The following is a 24934-nucleotide window of genomic DNA, read 5'->3' on the forward strand; positions in this document are numbered from 1 at the left end:
TCTTTTTTATGTGCGTCAGGTCTGCAGACAGCTTAATTTCACCACCAGAAAATTATAACTGGGGATACGGCAGGCTGCATCATGGTTAGCAACATAAAAATATATATATTTTTTTTTTAATGTACATGAGCTATGCAGACTGTGGAATTTCAAGGCCTCTAAACTAATATGGCATGGTTAATCATGGAAGCAACTGCCAAAAAAAAATGTTTTCCATGCACAACAGCTCAAATCACAGAACAATGTCACCTCATCACTAAATGACAAGGCGGGATATGGCATGGTGTTTCACATTTAGCAAGTGAAAAAATAGGATTTAGAGCGCTATACTCATGCATGGAGGACAAGAAGCAGTGCACAACACACTTGTATGAATTGTGCACTGCTGTCTTTGTCTGTGAACCTCAGTAATGGCCAAAAAAAAAATTGTTGGAAGGTCAATTTCACAGCCATACTGGACAGTAGCTAGCTTAACTACCTGAGTAATATACAACCGCCTAGCTAACTACCTAAGATCTAGCTGCAAACAGTGTCAGCATCAAGAGCAGCCTCTCTGCGCTGATACATTGGCAAAATGGCACTAAAACAAGATGTCTGTTCTTTATATGGAGAGAGACATGTGATTTCAACAGCCAGTAACACAAACCGTTGTGTCAGGACATTGTGGATGCTTCCTGTTCTCTGATTGGCTAGCCGCAATGTGCACAGATAAAGATGGAGGAAACAAAAATTACAGTTTACAAGCATGCCGCTCCTCTGAGCTCTGCATCCCCCTACCGAGCACAAACACGTGCCCCACACTCATCATACACCACCATTATAGTAGCCAAGTGCTGAAAATACTTTTGTGGCAACGCAAATATTTTCCCGCACTTTTTACCGAATGTTTCCGATTTTATAACATTCTGCTTGTGTTTCCGATCACAATTCCGAATGTGCAATATTCATGCAAAATCTATGTTTGCCAATCGTTTTTCGAACAAATTCGCACATCACTACTCGTCACATGCCCTTTGAATTCGGCTGCCAAATTAACTTTATTTTTCCTGGCAGCATTCAACATTCAGTCGCGGGTGTGGTACCGACACAGTTTCAGTCACTGTTCTGTGCATAGAGAGAGTAGGCTGTAATAGCGCCCTCCGGCACTCCGGCACTGAATGACAGCCAGCTCTAATGTGGAGTTGATTGTCAATAAGTGATGGGGGAACATTTACAGCCACCGCACTCTATACACAGAGTGGTGACTGAACAGGCGCCGGAGCTACCCCTGTGATTGAACGCTGAATGTTGCCAAAGTGCAGGTACAATAAACCTGCAGATCAACCCCATATCTACAGGTTAACAGCATTTTTTCATGTGAAATATTTCCTATAACTCCTTCCCGACATGCGCCGTGTATATATAGTGCAGTGGGAGCTGCATTCCCACAAACTGTCGTATATGTATGGCGCCGCAATCACATGGGCTCACACTGAGTGCCACTGCGATCGTGTGCGGGTGTCGGCTGTATGTGAGAGCTGACACCTTGCAGCAGTGCCTACGATCAGTGCTAGAACCGATTGCGGATGTTTACCTCCTCTGATGATGCTGTCAATAGAGACAGCAACATCGAGAAGCATTGCAGAGGGAGTGAACTTCCTGTCTACTCTACTGTTTACTTCCATTTGACACAACGCGATGCGATCGCATTGTGTGGATGTTCTCCATGGTGAACTCGGCTACAAGATGTCCGCAGGGTACTGTAGGGAAGGTGGCCTATGAGCGTCTGCTAAGCGTCTGTTCACATGCCTCCTTACTGCCTGTCAGACACTGCTCTGTTGGCCTGCGGTGCAGAAGCATTGCAGAGTATCATATCAGCGTTCTGTCATTATACAGTTGATGCCCAATTCTTGGACAAGGTAAAAAAAGTTTTAAAAAGGTTATTAAAAAGTGTAAAAATATATTTAAAAAATCCCCAAATAAAGAACAAAAGTAAGAACAAAATGTAAGCCAATAAATACATTTATGTAAAAAAAAAAAAGTACACATATTTGGTATAGCCATGTCCAGAAGGACATGACCTAGTGAACACCGTAAAGAAAAAAAAAAGAGGCAAAAAACTTTGCTTTATCATCGTACCCCCAAACAAAACGTACAATAAAGCACAATTCAAAGCAACAACAAAACTCTGTCAATGGAAAAATTAAAAATGTATAGCTCTCAGTAAAGTAAAGTAAAGCAATGCAAAAATAATAATTTTTTTTCTATAATATAGTTTTTATCGCGCAAAAGCGCCAAAGCAGAAAAAAATTATATAAATGGGGTATCTCTGTAATCATACTGACGCGAAGAATAATGCTGTTTTATAAATTTTACCACATGGTATAAAAAAAAAAAAAACAGTTCCTGAATTACTGGTTTTTGTTCATTCTACCGCTCAAAAATCGGAATAAAAAGAGCAAAAAAAATGTGATGTGCCCGAAATGGTACCAATAAAAACGTCAACTCATCCCGCAAAACAGAATCTGTCATTTGACTCTGTTGGACGAAATCTGGAAAAATTATAGCTGTCTAAATATGGCAGTGCAAAAACTAGTTTTTGCAATAAAAGTGTCTTTTACTGTGTGACAGCAGCCAAACATAAAAACCCGATATTAATCTGGTATCTCTGTAATCGCACCGACCTGTAGAATAAAGTTGTCTAATCACTTATACTGTACGAGGAATGGAGTAATAAAATAAATAAAACCAATTCTTCACCTGCTATTCATTTGTTCATTTTGCCTCCCAAAGATCGCAGTAAGGCTCGGCTCACATTTATCCTGCTCTCTTGGCTGAATGTTTACACCGAGGTTTCTGTGCAAATCTCTGAAATTCAAACAGACCTCCTGATGAAAGATTCCCTATAATGAGGCAGATTGAGGCACTGTAGACGCCGTCAGACCTGGAACTCTGCTGCCTCATTATATTGAATGGATCCATTGGAGGTTTCATCTGTCACGTCACTTGGAGATTTAGCTGGAAACCCCAAAGTAAGTGCTCAGCGTAGAGCGCTTGATAAATGTGATCCTAAATGTTATGTAAAATGTTCTCAATAGAAGCTTTAAAACTATTCATAAAAATAATAATAATAATAATAATAATCATTAATTTACCGTATTTTCCGGCGTATAAGACGACTTTTTAACCCCTAAAAATTGTCCCAAAAGTCGGGGGTCGTCTTATACGCCGGGTACGGGTGCACAGAGCGATCCTGGATGGTTCCCAGGGTCTGAAGGAGAGGAAACTCTCATTCAGACCCTGGGATCCATATTCATGTAAAAAATAAAGAATAAAAATAAAAAATATGGATATACTCACCCCTCCGACGGACCCTGGCTCTCAGCGGTGCAAGCGTCTGCCTCCGTTCCTAAGAATGCAGTGAGTGAAGGACCTTCGATGACATCGCGGTCACATGAGCGGTCACGTGAGCGGTTGCGTGAACGCGTCGTCATCGCAGGTCCTTCACTTACTGCATTCTTAGGAACGGAGGCAGACGCTTGCACCGCTGAGAGCCAGGGTCCGTCGGAGGGGTGAGTATATCCATATTTTTTATTTTTATTCTTTATTTTTTACATGAATATTGATCCCAGGGTCTGAAGGAGAGTCTCCTCTCCTCCAGACCCTGGGAACCACACGCTGAATAAGATGACTGGGCGTATAAGATGACCCCCGTCTTATATGGCGGGTATATCCCAAATTCCATATTTTATATGGAAAAGTTGGGGGTCGTCTTATATGCCCAGTCTTCTTATACACCAGAAAATATGGTATATAGCTCCAATATATTCCGCAGCGCTTTATAGTTTGCACCCATTATCATCGCGGTCCCCAATAGGGCTCACAATCTAAAATCCCTATCAGTATGTCTTTGGAATGTGGGAGGAAACCGGAGTGTCTGAAGGAAACCCATGCAAACACAGGGAGAACATACAAACTCCTTGCAGATGTTGTCCTTGGTGGGATTTGAACCCAGGACTCGAGTGCTGCAAAAAAAGCAAGTCCCCACTCAGGTCTGTCATCTGTCAATGGAAATATAAGGAGCTTCTACTGGTAGTACAAAGGCTCTGGAAAAGCAAAGTGGCTCCTCGCCTCCCAAAAGAAATTCAGCAACTTCTGCATTCTCAAATCCAAATGTCACCCCCCCCTTCTGATCTCCAGTGTGCCTAAACTACATGTAGTGTCCACATGTTTGTTATTTCCTTAGTGATGACAGCCTGCATAATTTACTGGTGAGTATCTCCAGAAGAATGAACTCGTCACTACATTGTACTGGTCACTGCACCATACGGGTCACTTTAACATACTGGTCACTGCAATGTCAGTTTACTATTTTCACTCAGCAACATCCACTACTGCTTGTTTCTGGAAAACATCCATGGAGTCAAAATCATCACTACACCTTTAGATAAATTCCCAAAGGGGTACAATTTTCAAAATGGGGTCACTTGAGGGGGATTCTGCTTTTCTAGCACTTAGGAGCTCTGTATATGGAGTCCACAAGCTATTCAAGGAAAATCTGTGCTCCAGGAGGCAAATAGCGCTCTGGCTTCCCTGAGGTACAAAATTCTGTTACACATCTGTGGTATCAATATGATCACTGCACCCCAAGATAAATTCATTGAGAAGTATAGTTTGTAAAATGGAGTCACTTATGGGGCATTCTGCTCTTCTTTCAGTGATCTGCCAATGTGAAATGCAACCTCAAACTAGTGCAGCAAAATCTACACTGTAATATGGTACTCCATCCCTTCTGAGTCTTACACTGTGCTTCAAAAGTAGTTTTTGACCACATATGAGCTACTCATGAGAAATTGAAAAACAAATTCTGGGGTCCATTTTCCCCTGTTATCCTTGTGAAAATGCAAAATTTGGGGCTAAAAACATTTTTTGGGGAATTTGTTTATTTTTATTCTCATGGCTTAATGTTCTAAACTTTCGAGAAGCATCTGGGGTTTCAAGGTGCTCACCACACATCTAGATAAGTTCCCTGAGGGGCCTGGTTTCCAAAATGGTGTCAATTGTGGGGGGTTTCCACTGCTTAGGCCCGTCAGGGGCTCTCCAAACATGATGTCCACTAATTGTGCCAGCAAATTTTACATTCAAAAAGTCAAATGGCGCTCCTTCCCTTCCAAGTCCTGCTGTGTGCCCAAACAGTGGTTTTCCTCCACATATTTGGTATCGGCATACTCAAGAGAAATTGCACAACAAACTATAAAAAAAAATTGGGTCTAAAGGAAAATTTTGGGGAATAAAAGGTAAATGTTTATTTCTTTCCTTCCACATTCCATTAATTCCCGTGAAGCACCTGAAGGGTTAGTAAACTTCTAGAATGTAGTCTTGAGCACCTTGAGTGGTGCAGTTTTTAGAATGGTGTAAATTTGGGGCATTTTCTGTCATATAGACCCCTCAAAGTCACTGTAAATGTGATGATGTCCCGAAAAAAATGGTTTAGTAAATTTTGTTGTAAAAATGAGAAATTTCTAGTCAAATTTTAACCCTTATAACTTCCTAACAAAAAAATGTTTTAAAATTTTCCTGATGTAAAGTAGACATATGCAAAATGTTATTTATTAACTATTTTGTGTGACATAACTTTCTGATTTAAGGGCATAAAGATTAAAAGCTTAAAAATTTCAAAATCTAAATTTTCACAAAATTTTCAATTTTTTCACAAATAAACATAGTCATATGTCATAGTCATATCAAAGAAATTTTACCACTATCCTGAAGCTCAATAGATCACGAAAAAACAATCTCAATCAGTGGGATCGATTGAAGCGTTCTAGAGTTATGGCCTCATAAAGTGACAGTGGTGAGAATTGACATAATTGGTATGGTCAGGAAGGTGAAAACAGGCTTCGGGGTGAAGGGGTTAACCAATTATGGCAAAATTAGTAACTAATTAAAGGTAGTGGACAACCTTTTGAAGAAAGGTGTTTGAGTTACAGTTTTGAAGCAATTTCAAACACATTATTATTTTCACTAGGCAAACAGGTGGCATGACCAATCAGTAACTGAGACATTTAGTCTTAGCAACGAAAGTCCCAAAAGGATTGGCACATAAGGAAGTGCCAAAGTTAAATAATAAATGTACTCAATGAGCAGAATTTCAATCCGAAGTGTCCTCTCCAGAGTCCAGAATTGGATACAATGACCAGAAATTACAAAGCCGTTTGCAGAGATTAGTTTCAAGTGTCCATGTTCAAATGAGTAATTTTCAGCCTGTTTGCTAGAGAGGGGTCAATAAAATTCTCTGCTGGATCGGGATTATTAAAAGCTTGTGTTGTACATGCGGAGATACCAAAGGACATAACTACAACCAGTTTGTCTTTAGTTAGCCCCAAGGTGATCCCTCCTTCTTTGCCTTGGTTAGAAATGTTCTTGTTTCTCTTTGCGTATGGTACAGTCGATGTGAAAATAATCCCATTCACCACAAAATAGACAAAGTAAGTCAACAGGTTGGGTCACCCGATGACAATTTCTTCTGGCAAATTTGCACGATTTCCTGCCTAACCTCTCTTGATGAAGATGATGAAAAGCTGTAGCAACTAGAACACAGGGATCTTGAGTTTTGTCTTGAGACTTCTCTTTAAAACTTAAATCCACTCAGGTGTTATGAGAAATTCGATCATCAAGGGAATATGGCAAATCTCTAAAAGCAAGTTTGTTCTGGATCTGACTGTATAAGCTGGCATAAAAGATAACAAGGAGAGCGTCATTGTTTCTGGCCAACTCACCAGTTAGGGTACATAGCTGGATGGCATAACGTCCCATAAAGTTAGTTCCTTGTCTAACACGAAGTATTGAATTAGCGGCTGACTGAAAACAACCAGGTTCTTCAAACACACGTTCAAAGTATAACTTTACGGTGTCTTGGATTCATCTGAATTTCTACTATTTTTGGACCAATGATGCATGACAATAATACGCCTACTGGTCTGTCGCAGTGGCAGGCTGTAGCATTGTTTCAACCTGCAACACAGTAGCAAATGTATTCCTAAATATGTTCAATTTTCTAACACTTTTTGTGACTCACTTGTGACTTGCAACTTATTTTTGCCACTTGGGCCCTTTGATTAGCATTAAATTCAAAGCTCTAAAATAGTCGTGCAACGTAAAGTCTAACAAATTGCACAACTATTTTTGTTGCTCAACTTTTCAGAGAATTACAGTCATGCGACACATATCATCATTTAGTCCCACCTTAAAATAGACTAAGCTGCTATTGGCAATGCCATGCTTTTCTCTTGCACTAGTTTTAATATATATCTCCTTATATGTTACTGATGAGATTCTACCTGTGGATAGTTTCGGCACAATAACATACTATTAGCTCTATTACCCCGTGTCAGTTACTCAGGTTCTATTCATTTATGAAAGTGACAGTTTAACACAGGCGAAAAGCACAGTGCTCCTTATGTTGTTAGTACAGGGTCAGGGTCAATGGTCCTTAGAGGACATTACATAGAGTACACACAAGGACATGGTGAGTAAAGAATACTGACTGAATATTTACATGTTATATTTTGATGAAATGTTATGTTCACTCTACTGAAGAGCAAATATTGGAAGTGTCCTTGTTTACATGGCCTTGTCCATTGACCTTATCATTTCGATTTTGGCCATAAATAGACTTTAAAGTTAACAAACATTAGATAAGTCTTCAATAGACATCAAGAGTTATGAAGCAAAAACATTCCTGAAGTAGTTAACAATTTTTATATACAGTGGGGAAAAAAGTATTTAGTCAGCCACCAATTGTGCAAGTTCTCCCACTTAAAAAGATGAGAGAGGCCTGTAATTGACATCATATGTAGACCACAACTATGAGAGTCAAAATATGAAAACAAATCGTCTTGTCTGATTTGGTAAGATTTATTTAACAAATTATGGTGGAAAATATCATTTATTGAGAAATTCATAACTTACTTGCTGTTAAAATTTTGTACTGTTCCTGAGTGTTACGATAGTGTAGCAAGTCACTCGGAAAAATAAGTAACACATTAAACACTGCAACTGACCTTCAAGGTTCCTGTACAAACAAGAGATCTTGACCCCACAGTCCCTAGTGGTTCCTTCTTGACCTTAGATTGTTCTAACCATAAACTAGATGATGGCAACTCAGATCTATGCTGTCTGAAAGACCGTCAAAAGATCTAAAGAACTGGAAAGCAGAGCAGAGTGCAAATTAAGTACAGCAGGGAAGGAGTGCTGTGATAGAAAGAGATCCCAGAGTGAGTAAGAAACCACAAAATTCAGAATAAACGATTAAGTAAGTACTGTTAGAGAATATGTCCCCTACTTCATAAAAAGAAACAGAAGATAAGTACAGAGTAAAGAACATAAACAGAAAACATCTACAGCGTGTAGTCAGGGGATGGGCTTCACTGACATGGGTCAAGTAGGGAAGGTTGGTCGGATAAGTCTAGTGATGGGGTCAGGGAGGTTTTAGCGAATGTAAGGGACTTGCTAACTTGCCTGGGGGGATAGTGCAATCTCTGAACACCTTGCTTCATGGGTCACTCCTCAATCTGGTAGTCATAATGAGATCGTTGTGGTGCTGAGGGCCGAAGTATCCAGGGGTCCAGCAGGTTTAAATATTGACATTGAGGAAATTGCAATCTCTGCTTCGTAGACTAAATTTTGCATGCCGCATTATGCCTTTGGGTAGAGTTTTTTCTTGGCAATTAGCCAGCTCGACCACTGAAATGCATGCACCTCATCATTATGTTTGGCTGGCTGAGGAGCACAGAGCTGATTTGGCAGTTTAAGGGAGTTTTTTGGAATATTATAGTGGTCAATCTCTGCTGATGGATAAGGTGGTGAATAGCTTTGAGCTCAAATTGTACACAGATGCACCAGTTTGTTTGGGTTTTGGAGCCTTTTTTATAGGTCAGTTGTGTGGGGTAGGGATAACGCCAATGGCTGGGGCATGCACACTGCTATGTTGACGTCATAGTAGAATTTTTCAACAAAATGGTGCCGGAGTCAACGCATGCATGTCCCTCGATATCCAGTTCTATTTTGTTGAAGATGCTGTGTCTACGAATTTGCACACACAGCATCTTAAATAAAATGGTGCCGTAGTTCGGTATGCAAACATGCTGACTCTGGTGCTATGCACACGCTCTGACTTTGATGCCACACTGCGCAGGCGCCACCCGTCCCAGCATCGGACAGAAGGATGCATCCACCATTATTTCTAAGCTCCCATGGAATCATAGGATTTCAACTAAAAGCTCCTGATTCCAATGATGTGTCACTTACTGGGCTAAGTGTTGCTTTTTCAATAAAATCAGTATTTTATCAGCAGGAGGTTATCGCTTATCTTGTGCATCCCAGTTAACTAGCTTTCTGTCAATTAGTTCAACATATGTCTTTTCTTAACCCAGGGCACTTCACAACAATATACCAACTAATCCCACATAATTATATGCAAGAAGACGAAGAGGACCAGTGTGGATGCAAAATATCATACAATGCAATATATTTCCTTGTGCTTATGGTGTCGGGGTGAGGGGACACCATAAGCACAAGGTAATATACTCTTCTATTGCATTGTATGATATTTTGCCTCCACACTGGTCCTCCTTGGCTGGTTGTTCCGGGTCTCAGATACCTTTATCAGCATTTTCTGCCTGTGTAAATAGAGGCCACCATGCCGGTTTTGATTACCTTTTCATAGGTTAGTAATATATTGTTCGGGCTTTATATGCTGGCCATATTATTTGACTATGTGATGTAATAACTGCCCGTTTGAGGACATTACTGTTTGGAATTGGGTTCAGATTGATCTGTCATGCAGTAGAGTTATTTAAAACACAATGAATTGCACTGAATTACAAAGCACACTGCATGTGTGCACAGAGACAAAAACCAGACACTTATCTTAGCTGAATTGGCAGCAGAGCATGAGGAACCAGAGAGAGATGCAATCCCTCCAAGAACAATGGACAACTGGCCAGGAGTAATGGATCCTGCAAACCTAAATACCTAGTAAAGCTGCAATCAGCAGAAACACCTGCCCTGGATTACAACCCCAAGGCAACTGCACTACCACTAACAACCACCGGAGGGAGCCCGAGAGCAGAATTCACAACAGTACCCCCCCTTGAAGAGGGGTCACCAAACCCTCACCAGAGCCCCCAGGCCGATCAGGACGAGCCAGATGAAAGGCACGGACCAAATCAGAAGCATGGACATCAGAGGCAAAAACCCAAGAATTATCTTCCTGGCCATAACCCTTCCATTTGACAAGGTACTGAAGCCTCCGCCTCGAAAGGCGAGAATCCAAAATCTTCTCAACCACATACTCCAACTCTCCATCAACCAACACAGGAGCAGGAAGATCAACAGAGGGAACAATGGGCACCACATATTTCCGCAATAAAGATCTATGGAAAACATTATGGATGGCAAAAGAGGCCGGAAGGGCCAAACGAAAAGACACCGGATTGATGATCTCAGAAATCCTATAAGGACCAATAAACCGAGGCTTAAACTTAGGGGAAGAAACCTTCATAGGAACATGACGGGAAGACAACCAGACCAAATCCCCAACCCGAAGCCGGGAACCAACACACCGACGACGGTTAGCAAAACGCTGAGCCTCCTCCTGAGACAACACCAAATTGTCCACCACATGAGCCCAAATCTGCTGCAACCTGTCAACCACAGAATCCACACCAGGACAATCAGAAGGCTCAACCTGCCCCGAAGAAAAACGAGGATGAAAATCAAAATTACAAAAGAAGGGCGAAACCAAGGTAGCCGAACTAGCCCGATTATTAAGGGCGAACTCGGCCAATGGCAAGAAAGCCACCCAATCATCCTGATCAGCAGACACAAAGCATCTCAAATAAGTTTCCAAAGTCTGATTAGTTCGCTCGGGCTGGCCATTTGTCTGCGGATGAAATGCGGAAGAAAAAGACAAATCAATGCCCAGCCTAGCACAAAAGGCCCACCAAAACCTAGAAACAAACTGGGAACCTCTGTTGGACACAATATTCTCCGGAATACCATGCAAACGAACCACATGCTGGAAAAACAACGGAACCAAATCAGAAGAGGAAGGCAATTTAGGCAAATGCACCAAATGAACCATCTTAGAGAACCGGTCACAAACCACCCAGATAACCGACATCCTCTGGGAAACCGGAAGATCTGAAATAAAATCCATAGAAATATGCGTCCAGGGCCTCTCAGGGACCGGCAAAGGCAAAAGCAACTCGCTAGCACGGGAACAACAAGGCTTGGCCCGCGCACAAGTCCCACAGGACTGCACAAAAGAACCACATCACGCGACAAAGAAGGCCACCAAAAGGACCTACCAACCAAATCTCTGGTACCAAAAATACCAGGATGGCCTGCCAACACAGAACAATGAACCTCAGAAATCACTCTACTAGTCCATCTGTCAGGAACAAACAGGTTGCCCACTGGACAGCGGTCAGGTTTGTCAGCCTGAAATTCCTGCAGAACCCGTCGCAAATCAGGGGAAATGGCCGAAAGGACCACCACTTCATTCAGAATGCCGACCGGTTCCAGTACCTCAGGAGAATCAGGCAAAAAACTCCTAGAGAGGGCATCAGCCTTAATATTTTTAGAACCCAGGAGATACGAGACCACGAAATCAAAACGGGAGAAAAACAAGGACCATCGAGCCTGTCTAGGATTCAGCCGCTTGGCAGACTCGAGGTAAATCAGATTTTTATGATCAGTCAAGACCACAATATGGTGCTTGGCTCCCTCAAGCCAATGTCGCCATTCCTCAAACGCCCACTTCATAGCCAACAACTCCCGATTGCCGACATCATAATTGCTTTCAGCAGGCGAAAACTTACAAGAAAAGAAGGCACACGGTTTCATCAAGGAACCAACAGAATTCCTCTGAGACAAAACGGCCCCTGCCCCAATCTAAGAAGCGTCAACCTCAACCTGAAACGGAAGAGAAACATCTGGCTGACGCAACACCGGGGCAGAAGTGAATCGGCGTTTAAGCTCCGGAAAGGCAGAGACAGCCACAGAGGACCAATTCGCTACATCAGCGCCTTTCTTCGTCAAATCGGTCAGGGGTTTAACCACACTGGAGAAGTTAGCAATGAAACGGCGATAAAGATTAGCAAAGCCCAAAAATTTCTGAAGGCTCTTCAAGGATGTGGGCTGAATCCAATCATGAATGGCCTGCACCTTAACCGGATCCATCTCTATAGATGAGGGAGAAAAAATGAAGCCCAAAAAAGAAACCTTCTGCACTCCAAAGAGACACTTAGACCCCTTCACAAACAAAGCATTATCACGAAGGATCTGAAATACCATCCTGACCTGTTTCACATGAGACTCCCAATCATCGTAAAAAATCAAGATATCATTCAAATATACAATCATGAATTTATCAAGATAATTCCGGAAGATATCATGCATGAAGGACTGAAAGACAGATGGAGCATTAGAGAGTCCGAATGGCATCACAAGGTATTCAAAATGGCCTTCGGGCGTATTAAATGCAGTTTTCCATTCATCACCCTGCTTAATACGAACAAGATTATATGCCCCCCGAAGGTCAATCTTAGTAAACCAACTAGCCCCCTTAATCCTGGCAAACAAATCGGAAAGCAAAGGCAAAGGGTATTGAAACTTGACCGTGATCTTATTCAAGAGGCGATAATCAATACAGGGTCTCAAGGAGCCATCCTTCTTAGCAACAAAAAAAATCCCACTCCCAACGGTGAAGAAGATGGCCGAATATGCCCCTTCTCCAAAGACTCCTTAACATAACTCCGCATGGCGGTATGTTCCGGCACAGACAGGTTGAAATGTCGGCCCTTGGGAAACTTACAGCCTGGAATCAAGTCAATAGCACAATCACAGTCCCTATGCGGTGGAAGGGAACTGGACTTGGGCTCATCGAATACATCCTAAAAATCAGACAAAAACTCTGGAACCTCAGAAGAGGTGGAAGAGGAGATTGACATCAAAGGAACGTCACTATGAACCCCCTGACAACCCCAACTAGTCATAGACATAGACTTCCAATCCAACACAGGATTATGTATCCGCAACCATGGAAAACCCAGCACAATAGCATCATGCAAATTATGCAACACCAGAAAACGACAATCTTCCTGATGGGCTGGCGCCATGCACATGGTCACCTGTGTCCAAAACTGGGGTTTATTTTTAGCCAAAGGTGTAGCATCAATGCCCCTTAAAGGAATAGGGTTCTGTAAAGACTGCAAGGGGAAACCACAACGCCTGGCAAATTCAAAGTCCATTAAATTCAAAACGGCGCCTGAATCCACAAACGCCATGACAGAAAATGATGACAACGAGCAGATCAAGGTCACAGATAACAGAAATTTAGGTTGTACAGTACTGATGGTAACTGAACTAGCGATTCTCTTTGTACGCTTAGGGGAGACTGAAATGACATGAGAAGCATCGCCACAAAAAAAACACAACCTATTCTGACGTCTGAATCCTTGTTGTTCCATTCTAGACAGAATCCTATCACACTGCATAGGCTAAGGCATCTGCTCTGAAGACAACGCCACAGCGCGCACAGCTCTGCGCTCCCGCAAGCGCCGATCAATCTGAATGGCCAGAGACATAGAATCACTCAGACCAACAGGCTTGGGAAACCCGACCATAACATCTTTAACAGATTCAGAAAGACCCTTTCTGAAAATTGCAGCCAAAGCATCATCATTCCATTTAGTCAGCACAGACCAGTTTCTAAATTTCTGACAATACAATTCTGCCGCTTCTTGACCCTGAGACAGGGCCAGCAAGGTCTTCTCCGCTTGATCTACAGAATTTGGTTCATCATATAATAATCCCAGAGCCTGAAAAAAGGCGTCTACATTAAGCAAGGCCGGATTCCCAGATTCCAGTGAAAATGCCCAATCCTGAGGGTCGCCACGTAACAGGGAGATGACAATTTTAACCTGCTGAATGGGATCACCAGAGTAACGAGGTTTCAGAGCAAAAAACAGTTTACAGTTGTTCTTAAAACTCAAAAATTTGGACCTGTCCCCAAAAAACAAATCAGGAGTAGGAATCCTAGGCTCTAAAGGCGGAGTCTGAACAATATAATCCGAAATACCCTGTACCCTAGCAGCAAGCTGGTCTACACGAGAAACTAATCCCTGAACATCCATGCAAGCACAAGTTTCCTCAGTCACCCAGAGGAAAAGAGGGAAGGAAAGAAAAAACAGGCTACAGAAAAATAAATGGCTCAACACCTTTCTTCCCTTCTTCTGATATGCATTTAACTCATTGTTGGCTAGTTGTACTGTTATGATCCGGTGACCTAGGAGCCGCATGAGAGACTTTCTCAGGAGTAAGTGGTATCTGTACTGACCGCAAACCCTAAACTGACACCGCAACTAGAAGTAGCCGTGGGGTGTGCCTAACCCGTCCTAGACACCTCGACACAGCCGGAGGACTAAATACCCCTATAGGTGGAAATGGGAATTCTATCTTGCCTCAGAGCAGAGCCCCAAAGGATAGGCAGCTCCCCACAAATATTGACTGTGAGTATAAGAGGAAAGACACACGCAGGCAGAAAAACAGAATTTAGCAATAGAGGCACTTCTAGCTAAATAGAAAAGGATAGGACAGAACTCTAAGCGGTCAGTATTAAAATCCTAAAAATATCCACAGCAGAAAATACAAATATACTACATCTAACTAAAGACATAGCAAGTATATCTGCAACTCCTGAGAATCCAGCATGACTGAAAAATCCTAAACAAAGTCTAAGCTGGACAAAAACACAATGAATTGCACTGAATTACAAAGCACACTGCATGTGTGCACAGAGACAAAAACCAGACACTTATCTTAGCTGAATTGGCAGCAGAGCATGAGGAACCAGAGAGAGATGCAATCCCTCCAAGAACAATGGACAACTGGCCAGGAGTAATGGATCCTGCAAACCTAAATACCTAGTAAAGCTGCAATCAGCAGAAACACCTGCCCTGGATTACAACCCCAAGGCAACTGCACTACCACTAACAACCACCGGAGGGAGCCCAAGAGCAGAATTCACAACAATGTACATCACATTGGATACACTGCTGTATATGAATTGCATAGGAGACACTGAGACTTCAGTATCTACATCACATAGGAGACATGAGACTGTTGGATTTACATCACATAGAAGACACTTACGCTGCTCTACACATCTCAGGATAAACAGACTCTGCTCTATATATATTACATAGGAGAAATTAGATTGCTATATGTATCTTAGGAAGCACTGAGACTGCATTATATACATAACATAGGATACACTGAGACTGGTGTATATACATTACATAGTATACATGAGACTGCTGTATACATCACATAGGATACACTAAAACTGTTGAGTACATTACAAAGAAGACATGAAACTGCTGTATACATCATAGGATACATTGAAACTGAATATACAGTACTTCACAAAGGAAACACTGACACTGCTGTATATACATCACATAGGATACATTGAGCCTGCTATATATGTACATCACATAATATACACTGAGACTGCTGTTTATTCATTACGATAGGAGTTAGTAGACTACTGTATATAGACTCACTCAGATCCTGGAGGTGCAGAACTATGGCTCTACAAAGGTGCTAACTCACAAATGACGTCTTGAAATTGACAGTATGCTGTGTGTGGCAGACGCTTTCAGTGCAGAGCGCACAGTTTTTACAAAAACTAAAAGACCGGTCGGGTGGAATAATTGGGCAAATGACCCACTATGCATTTAAACATTGAGGCCCACTGAAAATCTGTGTTGGGCCTTATTATTAGTCATCCCAAGCCACAGTTTGAACGCCATTACTCTAAGCTATCTGCATGATGAGTTCATTTAGAAGTTTTGGAAACAGAACCTTAGAGGACACTCTCCAAAATAGTTCTAAAAAAACCCACAAAACTCTTCAAAAAGTTGGAATTTTTTGCTCACTTGAGCTCCAAAAGCTCAGCAAAAAAAAAAACACAATGTGCACATAATTCAAAACCTCTTCAGGAAAAACAAGTTCACAAAAAGGAGAGTTTCCTGAAACAGTTTTCATTTGAAAATTTTAATAATTCAAATATCTAGGAAAAAATACATCAGAATGTTATTACAAGGAGAATTGAAGTCTCAGTGAATATTTCATTCCACTTACACTTATCTATTATTTTTACAGATGTCATGTCTCTGACTCAAAATACATCCCTGCGACATTATCAAGCAACCTACAAAGGTCCAGTGCACTGTGTGAATTGTATTTTGAGGAAAGAAGGTCTTTTGGGGATGTATCGTGGAGCAGGAGCAATGCTTCTGAGGGACATTCCAGGATATTGCATGTACTTCATACCTTACATTTATTTATCTGAGTGGCTGAAATTAGATTGCCACACAACGCCGAGTGCTTTGTCCGTGTGGCTGGCAGGTGGCATTGCAGGTATGTAACAAAAATACTGGCTATTTAGGAAACATTGTTACATTTAGGCTGAAAATTGTAAAAAAAATCTATTATAATTATTAATATAACTTTAGAAAAATATTTAGAATTGAGAGTCCTTAGTAGTTGATACCTTTTAATGGCTAACTGAAAAGATGGTAACAAATTGCAAGCTTTCGAGACTACTCAGGCCTCTTCATCAGGCATAGACTAAAACAAATAAACAAAAAAAAACATGGATAAGACAGGTGACATGAAGCAGAATTACCATGAGTGATAAACAGTTATGTCCATAAATATTGGACCAGTTCTTAGATAAGGAATGTTTTATTGTCCTCTGATTGGGGTCTGGTTCTGTTGTGATCACCTCACATGGTCTGAGGGGCAAGTTCCTTAGTTCCTTAGTTGATGTAAAAAGACATAAATCCATGCGACACATTCATTCCTGCACTAAGACTGGCAAAGGTCGTCATCAGTTTATATTCCCATATTCTTCTGTCTCTTTGAGATTTGAAGTTACCTTTTAATACAAGTAATTTAATGTCCATAATGCTATGATTGGGGAGACAAAAATGTATTGCCACAGGTAGATCCATTCTTTTTTCTCTTATTGTATGGCGGTGAGAATTCATCCTTGTCCTCAGTTTTTGCCCCTGCCTCCCCTCTTTCCTGTAATATAACTTTATTAATTGGAAAAATATTACCAAAAAAGAAAAACAAACAGAACAGACCCTATCTGAGTCAACCTCAGCCACGGGATAAATAATACCAAAACATGAAAGTTATAAAGGAAGGTGATGGACTGGGTCTATGCTTAGACTAAATGTATACATACTTAAAGAAACTTCTGAGGGGTTTTATTTATCACCATTTTTTAATCATTATGTCTGGTTAATATAGTAGTGTTGCAGTTCTTGCATGCATTTATTTCAAACAAATCCAGGAGGGCATCGTCTGCCGAAGAACAGAAGAAAATACCGTATTTTTCGGACTATAAGACACACCGGACCTTAAAACGCACCCCAAATTTTCAGAAGGAAAATAGGGAAAAAAAAATAATGTGCTAAATGGTGGTCCGTCTTACAGTCCAAATTTAGCTTACCAGGGGGATCGGCAGCGCTGGTGGAGCGTGGTTACAGGAGGTGTTCGGTGGTCCAGTTCTATGACTCCCATCTCAGACTGGTGCAGCAGGTTCGGCAGTGCTCGTGGTGCGAGGGCTCCGCCAACATTTTCTGAAAGCCCGGAGCTCCCGCACATCCATTACTGTGATGCGGTGGCCTCCGGTAAATCCCATCCCAGGCTGGTGCAGCAGGTTCGGTGGTGCTCTGTGGTGTGGGGGCTCCGCTGGCTTTTTGTGAAAGGCCAGAGCCCCCCCACACATCCATTACTGTGATGCGGTGGTCTCCGGGAAAATGACCGTCGGGGGTGTCGCATGCTCAGATTGAGATCTCGGCAATGATATCTCGGGTGCCGAGATCTCGGGAAGAGATCTCATTGCTGAGTTCTCAATCTGAGCATGCGCCTCCTATTCAGCGGGACGAACATGGTGAGAGGAAGGGGGATCAGGGTGAGGATTAAGTGAACTGCCACCATATTTGACTGTAACTGCTGTGTTCTTTTATTTGTAGGCCTCTTTCCATTTACAGTAAACAGTAGAATGATGGTCTTTATCAAAAATCTCTATCTTGGTTTTATCTTGGTCTCATCTGTCCATAAAACTCCTGTGGGCCCTCTAAAAACAGTCGGGGCCACCTGCTGGACCTCTATGAATTGTGAAGGCTGCCTGCTGGCCCAGCAAGTTTCAAACATTACATTATTAGTATGAAAAAGAATCCAAACAACCCTGAGGATAGGGGAAAAAAAAGGGAACAACGCCGCCCGCGATCTAAGTGCAGTAGAAACTAAGTGTAAATTGCGTTGTCCTGTAATTTTTTATTACCTCAAAAAAGCAGACATTTATATATAACATCTATGAGAATCTCCATACGGGACCGTTGGCTACGTACTGGGATTTTCCTTGCTATCTATAGTATGAAAAAGAAAATTTGCCTACCTCCGATGGATACATTTTATTGCTGTAGCAATTGACTGCTATGCTGGCCCTCCAAAAAATGCTTAGTGAGGGCTAGCTGCTGGCCCTCTAACAATAGTAAGGGCCACCTGATGGCCCTCTACAAACAGTGATGGCCGCCTACTGGCCCTGAAAAAAAAATGCCTTTGGGAATTTTCATGATGCCTTGCACATAGTCAAGGCACACAGGGCCAGAGGCAGGAAAACAACACCTACAATTTTTTGAACCTCCACCATATTTGACTGTAACTACTGTGTTCTTTTACTTTTAGGCCTCATTCCATTTACAGTAGACTAATGTGTTTTACCAAAAAACTATCTTGGCCTCATCTGTCCTTAAGATTTCTTCTGGTCCTCTAAAAATAATGGGGGCTGCCCACAGTCCCTCTATAAATTGTGAAGGCTGCCTGCTGGCCCTCCAAGTTTCAAACTTTACAGTATTAATACGAAAAAGAAAATGTGTCCACCTCAGATGGATAAATTGTATTGCAGTAGTCGTCAGGTGGCCCTCAGAAAATGCTTAGTGAGGGCTGGCTGCTGGCCCTGCAAAATTAGAGTGAGGGCTGGCTTATGTCCGTCTGACAATAGTGAAGACCACCTGCTGGCCCTCTAACAATAGTAAGGTCAGCCTAATGAACCTCTACAGATAGTGATGGCCACGTTTTGGCCTTGAAAAAAAAATGTTACTTTCAGGCTAAGCTCACACGTAGCAGAATTGCAGCGGAAATTTCCGCGGCAATTCTGCGCCTCCTGCCGCAGGTATATCGCATGCAGAATTAGCATGCATATACCCGCAGAAAACTAGCGTTTTGCAAGCATAATTAGCTTGCAGAATGCTAGCGTTTTCCAAGCAATCTGTAGCATCGCTTGGAAAACTGTTTGACAGGTTGGTCACACTTGTCAAACATAGTGTTTGACAAGTGTGACCAACTTTTTACTATAGATGCTGCCTATGCAGCATCTATAGTAAAAGGCAGAATGTAAAAAATAATAAAAAAATTAAAAAAAAGGTTATACTCACCTCAGCGGCGTCCGTTCCTAATGCTGTGTGTTCAGGACCTTCCATTGACGTAGCGGTCACGTGACCGCGGGTCATGTGACCGTGACGTCATCGCAGGTCCTTCACACACACCACAGAAGCCGTTGAGGAGGTCGGGCCGCCAGAGGGTGAGTATATCGCAATTTTTTATTTTAATTCTTTTATTTTTTACCATTTATATGGTGCCCAGTCCGTGGAGGAGAGTCTCCTCTCCTCCACCCTGGGTACCAACCGCACTTGATCTGCTTACTTCCCGCATGGTGTGCACAGCCCCGTGTGGGAAGTAAGCAGATCAATGCACTCCTATGTGTGCAGAATCGCCGCAATTCCGCAATTTTAATGAACATGCTGCGTTTTTTTCTGGATTGCGATTCCGCTCAGGAAAAAAATGCAGCATGTGCACAAAAAATGCGGATTGCATTCTGTTACATAGGATGCTTAATGTTAGCGTTTTTTTCGCGGTTTTATAGCATTTTTATAGCGAAAAAAACGCAAAAAATCTGCTACGTGTGCACACAGCCTAAGAGTCCTTCTTTCATAAATTAAACAGGATGTGTCTGATAATGTCTCCCACACCACATGGCCAGATAAGGTAGTAAAATGATGAATGTACATTTCCTGTTGAATGTTTCTTTCACCATTGAAAGCAATGCAAACATGCAAAAAGAAAAAGCAAAAACACTGCGTGTGAACATAGCTGAAGGTGTGGAGGAGCATTTTTTTCTCTTATTTATTTCCAGGGGATTCAAATATGCTTACAGGGATCTTCCCCATTCTGTTGCCATGCAATTTCAGCAGAGTTTCCATCATTTTCAGCAATTTTTAGACCCCCTCCAGACCTCTGGGGGTAGGGGTGCTAGAAAAATGCTTGAATTTCCCATTGACTTCCATTATACTCGTTAGGGTCAAGCATCCAAGCGTTACGATTTGCTCGACTTACAGTAGCTAATAAGCACCCGAGCTCTTTTCTCCGCCTAATGTATAAAGGAGTGACCAATAATCCAAACACATCTTTTTCCAAGACCTAAGGGAAAGATTACATTAAAATCAACTGCTGTCTAACATAAGTAGTAAATCTGTCCGATTCCCAGCTGCCAAGTTCTTTAACAGCGTCTTCACTCAAACCTAATCTCGTAGCTTCAGTCACTGCCCCAATTCTGAAAGAATGAGAAGAAAACTTGCAATGTCCCAGATTTAACATCTGCAGAGATTTTTTAACCCCTTCATGACCTTGGGATTTTCCGTTTTTCCGTGTTCGTTTTTCACTCCCCTCCTTCCCAGAGCCATAACTTTTTTTTTATTATTCCGTCAATTTGGCCATGTGGGGGCTTATTTTTTGTGGGACGAGTTGTACTTTTGAAATAAATCATTGGTTTTACCATGTCATGTACTAGAAAACGGGAAAAAAATTCCAAGTGCGGTGAAATTGCAAAAAAAGTGCAATCCCACACTGGTTTTTTGTTTAGCTTTTTTGCTAGGTTCACTAAATGCTAAAACTGACCTGCCATTATGATTCTCCAGGTCAGTACGAGTTCATAGACACCTAACATGACTAGGTTATTTTTTATCTAAGTGGTGAAAAAAAATTCCAAACTTTGCTAAAAAAAAAAAAATTGCGCCTCCATTTTTCATGATCTGGGGTTGCTTGAGAGCTTATTATTTGCACGCCGAGCTGGCGTTTTTAATGATACCATTTCGGTGCAGATATGTTCTTTTGATCGCCCATTATTGCATTTTAATGCAATGTCGCGGCGACCAAAAAAACGTAATTCTGGCGTTTCAAATTGTTTTCTCGTTACGCCGTTTAGCGATCAGGTTAATGCTTTCTTTTATTGATAGATCGGGCGATTCTGATACCAAATATGTGTAGGTTTCATTATTTTTTTATTGATTTATTTTGAATGGGGCGAAAGGGGGGTGCTTTAAACTTTTATATATTTTTTTTTTTCACATTTTTTTTTTACTTTTTTTTTACTTTTGCCATGCTTCAATAGCCTCCATAGGAGGCTAGAAGCAGGCACCACTCGATCGGCTCTGCTACATAGCAGCGATCTGATGTTCGCTGCTATGTAGCAGAAATGCAGGTGTGCTGTGAGCGCCGACCACAGGGTGGCGCTCACAGCTGCTGGGGATCAGTAACCATAGAGGTCTCAAGGACCTCTATGGTTACTATTCTGAAGCATCACTGACCCCCAATCATGTGACGGGGGTCAGCGATGCCGTCATTTCCGGCCTCCCGGACTTAAGCGCCGGTTAAATGCCGCTGTCTGCGTTTGACAGCGGCATTTTACTACTTAATAGCGGCGGGTGAATCGCGATTTCACCCGCCGCTATTGCGGGCATATATCAGCTGTACAAAACAGCTGACATGTCCCGGCTTTGATGTGGGCTCACCGCGGAGCCCTGCATCAAAGCAGGGGATCTGACCTCGGACGTACTATCCCGTCCGAGGTCAGAAAGGGGTTAAAGATCAAATTAAATTGCAACTTAGTCACAAAGGAATCATGCAAATGAATATAAAGGGGACCTGTATAAAATGTTCTAACAGCGAGATTGTCGAGCAAGCAGTGGACCTGGCATGTAATACAATTGATCGCAGATAGAGGTAACCACGTCCCCCTTCCCAATTGGTCAGTCTTCGATTTATGAATACAGATTTTAATACTGCTATGCTCTAAAACAATGTCTTCCAAAAAAATCCCAAAAGGAGAAAACGTGTTAACGGACACTAATTCAAAATTGCAAATTTAGATGAACATACTCCTTCCAAAACTCCGAACAACCTTGATAACAACCCAATAGTAACTGGGCGCCGTTTGTCTGCAGATAAAGGATCTTTTTCAATTCTTTTAACAATTGCTTCATCTGGAAGACACTATTCAGTGGTCTCAATTAGGGTTGAGCGAAACGGGTCGGCAATTTTCAGAAGTCGCCGACTTTTGGCAAAGTCGGGTTTCATGAAACCCGACCCGACCCCTGTGTGGGGTCGGCCATGAAGTCGGCGATCTTCTGAATCTGGAATCGGAATTCCGATACCGATTCCCGATATGTTTAAGATATCGGGAATTGGTATCGGAATTCAGATTTAAGTGTAAAATAAAGAATTAAAATAAAAAATATCGCTATACTTACCCTCTGACGGGCCCTGGTACTAACCGGGAACCTTCCTTCCTTAGAATCAGCCTTCCAGGACCTTGCGGTGACGTCGCGGTGACGTCGCGGCTTGTGATTGGTCGCGCGGCCAATCACAAGCCGCGACGTCACCGTGACGTCACCGAAGGTCCTGGAAGGGCTGATTCTTAGGAAGGAAGGCTGCCTGAACGAAGCCGAGGGTGAGAATATTCCTATTAGGTATATACTCACCCTCGGACACGCCCTGCTTCTTTCCGGCAGCCTTCCTTCCTAAGAATCAGCCCTTTCAGGACCTTCGGTGACGTCACGGTGACGTTGCGGCTTGTGATTGGTCGCGCGAGCGGTCACATGGGCGGCCGCGCGACCAATCACAAGCCGCGACGTCACCGTGACGTCACCGCAAGGTCCTGGAAGGTTGATTCTAAGGAAGGAAGGTTCCCGGTTAGTACCAGGGCCCGTCAGAGGGTAAGTATAGCGATATTTTTTATTTTAATTCTTTATTTTACACTTAAATATGGATCCCAGGGCCTGAAGGAGAGTTTCCGCTCCTTCAGACCCTGGGAACCATTGGAAACCCAATGCACTGCATTGGGTTTCGAGTTTCGGCTGACCCCGACTTTTTTATAGGATCAGCCGATTTCACTCGACCCGACTTTTGAAAAAGTCGGGTTTCGTGAAACCCGACCCGATCCTATAAAAGTAAAGGTCGCTCAACCCTAGTCTCAATACATACAATTTTTGAAAAAAAAAAATGAGACACCATGAACAATACAAGCTACAGAAGAATAGGAATAATTGCTCCTTACTGGACCAGATATGAAATTAACAGCCACAACAGCGTCTGTTGAAAAAGCATTAAAACCAGAGTTATCACAAAATGGCGACCATCTGAGCCAAGAATGAGAGTAATCCTGCCAAGTTTTAGGACACACAGACCTTTGAATAAAATGACAAGCTAATCGAAGATCAGGCTCCACATCATATGTCTGAAAAGCTTCACAAGTCACAACCATCACATTCTAGGAATTTAAAGTATTTAAAGCTGCACCATTGTCTGATAATATAAAAATTATTTTATCCTTGAAAAAATGACCTAACTATCACCAAGATAGGGAACAGTTCAAATAGTACTGAATTTTTCAAAAATTGTCATTGTTGCCAAGACTGACGTCATGGCTCTGAACACAAGTGTTCTGACTAAAAACACGCAAAACCTGCAGGGCTGCAAGTCGTAAAGAAAGATAAAGTAAAAGTAGAGATAAATTGATCTTGGATCATGCTGAGACCATTAAGATTTCTTATAAACTAATACCTCACGTCTATATAATCACGTAACTCAGCTGAGCTGTCAGCCTAATATGTGAACCAGGAGACAAAAGACCTCTAGTTGTAAAAACAATCTATTAGAAAAAGCTTGCCCATTGGGATATCCCACAAAGTAAAAGCCATCCCAATAGAGACTGTCATTCTTTCAACTGAACTTTTTTAAACCTGATAACCCCATAAAGTCCACGGATGTGCCTTTTAACAGTGGCAGTTAAGGGGCCTTATTCCTCAGTGCCACTTTTTAATAAGAGTATAGCCCCTGCCACGATCTGCCAGCCAGTACCAGGCAACAATACGAGATTTTACCTATTGGTTCATTTTGAACACTGTGATAGACCCTATCACAGTGATCAAAATAAAAAAAGTAAACCAAACCCCCCTTTGTCACCCCCTTAGTTAGGTAAAAATAATAAAATAAAAAAAATGTATTTTTTTCCATTCTTTGCAGTTAGGGTTAGGGTTGGGGGTAGGGTTAGGGTTGGAGCTAGAGCTAGGGTTAGGGTTGGTGCTAGGGATAGTGTTGGAGCTAGGGTTAGGGTTGGGCTAGGGTTAGGGTTGGGCTTTGGATAGGGTTAGGGATGGGGCTAGGGTTAGGGTTGTGTTGGGGTTACTGTTGAGGTTGAGGTGTCGGGTTTAGTGGGGTGCTGGGGTTAGGGATGTGTTGGGGTTACGATTGTTGAGTTAGGGTTAGTGTTGGGGTTAGGCTGGTATTGGGGTTAGGGTGGTGGTTAGGGTTATGGTTGTGGTTAGGATTGGGATTAGGTTTAGGGGTGTGTTGGGGTTAGGGTTGGGGATAGGGCTGTATTAGGATTGGAGTTAGAAATGGGGGGATTCCACTGTTTAGTTACTTCAGGAGGTCTGCAAACGTGACATGATGCCTGCCATCGATTCCAGAC

General features: G+C 42.2%; 1 protein-coding gene across 1 annotated transcript in view; it reads left to right on the plus strand.

The window, feature by feature from the left end:
• SLC25A48 (solute carrier family 25 member 48) overlaps positions 1 to 24934 on the plus strand; it is a 117272-nt gene that overhangs the window by 37158 nt on the left and 55180 nt on the right. Inside the window, exon 5 of the mRNA XM_077266098.1 lies at positions 16213 to 16470. Coding sequence (XP_077122213.1) covers positions 16213 to 16470 — 258 coding nt within the window. The remainder of the gene's footprint in view (positions 1 to 16212; positions 16471 to 24934) is intronic.

The sequence above is a fragment of the Ranitomeya variabilis genome, chromosome 5 (assembly GCF_051348905.1).
Source record: "Ranitomeya variabilis isolate aRanVar5 chromosome 5, aRanVar5.hap1, whole genome shotgun sequence".
In the NCBI taxonomy this organism is placed as follows: Eukaryota; Metazoa; Chordata; class Amphibia; order Anura; family Dendrobatidae; genus Ranitomeya; species Ranitomeya variabilis.